The sequence below is a fragment of the Schistosoma mansoni genome, assembly GCF_000237925.1.
Source record: "Schistosoma mansoni, WGS project CABG00000000 data, supercontig 0216, strain Puerto Rico, whole genome shotgun sequence".
NCBI classification, from domain to species: domain Eukaryota; kingdom Metazoa; phylum Platyhelminthes; class Trematoda; order Strigeidida; family Schistosomatidae; genus Schistosoma; species Schistosoma mansoni.
The window spans coordinates 155,411-157,155 of NW_017386084.1; the positions used below are offsets into that span (position 1 = coordinate 155,411).

General features: G+C 26.1%; 1 protein-coding gene across 1 annotated transcript in view; it reads right to left on the reverse strand.

Moving 5' to 3' along the window:
- Positions 1-1,439, reverse strand: part of Smp_180700 (hypothetical protein) — a gene marked incomplete at both ends in the record, with an annotated part of 22,489 nt that extends 21,050 nt beyond the window's left edge. The window contains one exon of the mRNA XM_018792364.1: positions 1,376-1,439. Coding sequence (XP_018647239.1) covers positions 1,376-1,439 — 64 coding nt within the window. The remainder of the gene's footprint in view (positions 1-1,375) is intronic.
- Positions 1,440-1,745: the final 306 nt, after the last annotated feature.

Sequence of the window (1,745 nt, forward strand, 5' to 3'; positions counted from 1 at the left end):
TAGCTTCAATTGACTCATGATCTTAACTATGAATAGAAATTAGCTGAAACTGTTACAATTAATAAGAAAACAGTAAGCATTATTGATGTAAATAGTCATGAATAATTTTTGAGCATAACTGATGTGGTATTAAATCCTCATGTAAGGACATTTGATTTTAATTTGAGAACCCCTAATAATAAGTTCACCTATTTCCCAACTGCTTAAACATTGATATAAATGTAGATTATCCAATGTTTGATCTAAATAACAAGTAATGTATAATAACTACATTCTTTTCCAACGCTTTTTCATGTAAAGCTAACAATCTTATATTATGTCAAACATTTAAAATTTGGGTAAAGACACTGTATTGATTAATAAATTTGAATAAAGCGATAACTATTTATTCAACTAATCAGTAGTGAGATAGAGCAAAACATTTGGATTGTTTTCCGTTTTAAATGGTTTTGTTCCTTTTATTTCAAATAGACAAATTGGTATATTCAACCATAAAATATTTAAAACCCATAACATTAGGTCGTTTTATTAAATACCTTTAGTACTTTTTCTCATCTACATAAACGATAGAAAGAAATTATTTCCGTTCATTAGACATTTACAGTACAAACTACATATAGCCTCTATCTTGTGATACGATATTGACAATAAACACATATATACATACATTTTACAACCTTTATACATACACAGTATTAAAACGTACATGACAGATGAAAATATATTCTTTGCATTAAAGGTAATATAGCCATTTAATACGATCAACTTACTCCTCTCGTATTGGTATTTATAAATTTTAAAAAAAAGATTTTAAGTCAAATCTATTCGATCATTATAATCTCCTATTCACAAAAAAGATTATTCACGTATCGATTGAAATTAGAATGAGGTATAAAGAGAAAAACAAATTAAAAATAATTTATTCCCATTTCTCGTGAAAGAGAATTTAATTTTCACAACGGGGAATTATAAAAAATAAAGATTATTAATTTATTCTCGAATTTTTTTTAGTTTTTGTTCAAAAATTAAAAACAAACAAACATGGAAACCATTATCTCTAGGCTGTGGAAGAAACTTTCATTTTTGCTTTGGTTAATTTAAGTAAATAAGAAATAAGCGAAAGTCTCATTTACAACATTTTAGTGTGAATCAATTAAAAATGAAAAAAACGCAAAAGTATTTTTTCTAGTCCTGTGCTCTTTACTTTTTTCAAAATCAGTATTACACAGATGTTCAAACACAGGAACTAAGTGTCTCGCAGAAGGAATGTGTAAACACAAACCTAAGCAACAGGAAGACTTATTAAAACTGGATTCATTAAAAATTTCAAATTTAAAATAATTCACGTATTATATATGAACAGATGATTTCTCACTCCATAGGTCAAAATCCATTTCGTATCCAAATGTCCGTATGACCGATTCCAAAAAGACCAACATTTCCTAGCACTTATAGATATAAGTAACGTTAACCTCTATGTTTCAATATATATATATATATATATATATATATATATATATATATGACCCATAAAATAAAATATACTTTTATTAATAAGATAAAAACAAACATCTCTAACAGTGAAGAATAAATATACTAGTTGTAATATCCTGATAAGTAGAAAATTGTATTCCTGGCGTTTTGCACCTTATTATAAACCAATTCTTCAGAGTAAACAAAATAATAGAATCTACTTCAGTGATTTCGATCGCAGTAGTTTTCTAAATTAGAAGTAAAACTTTAAA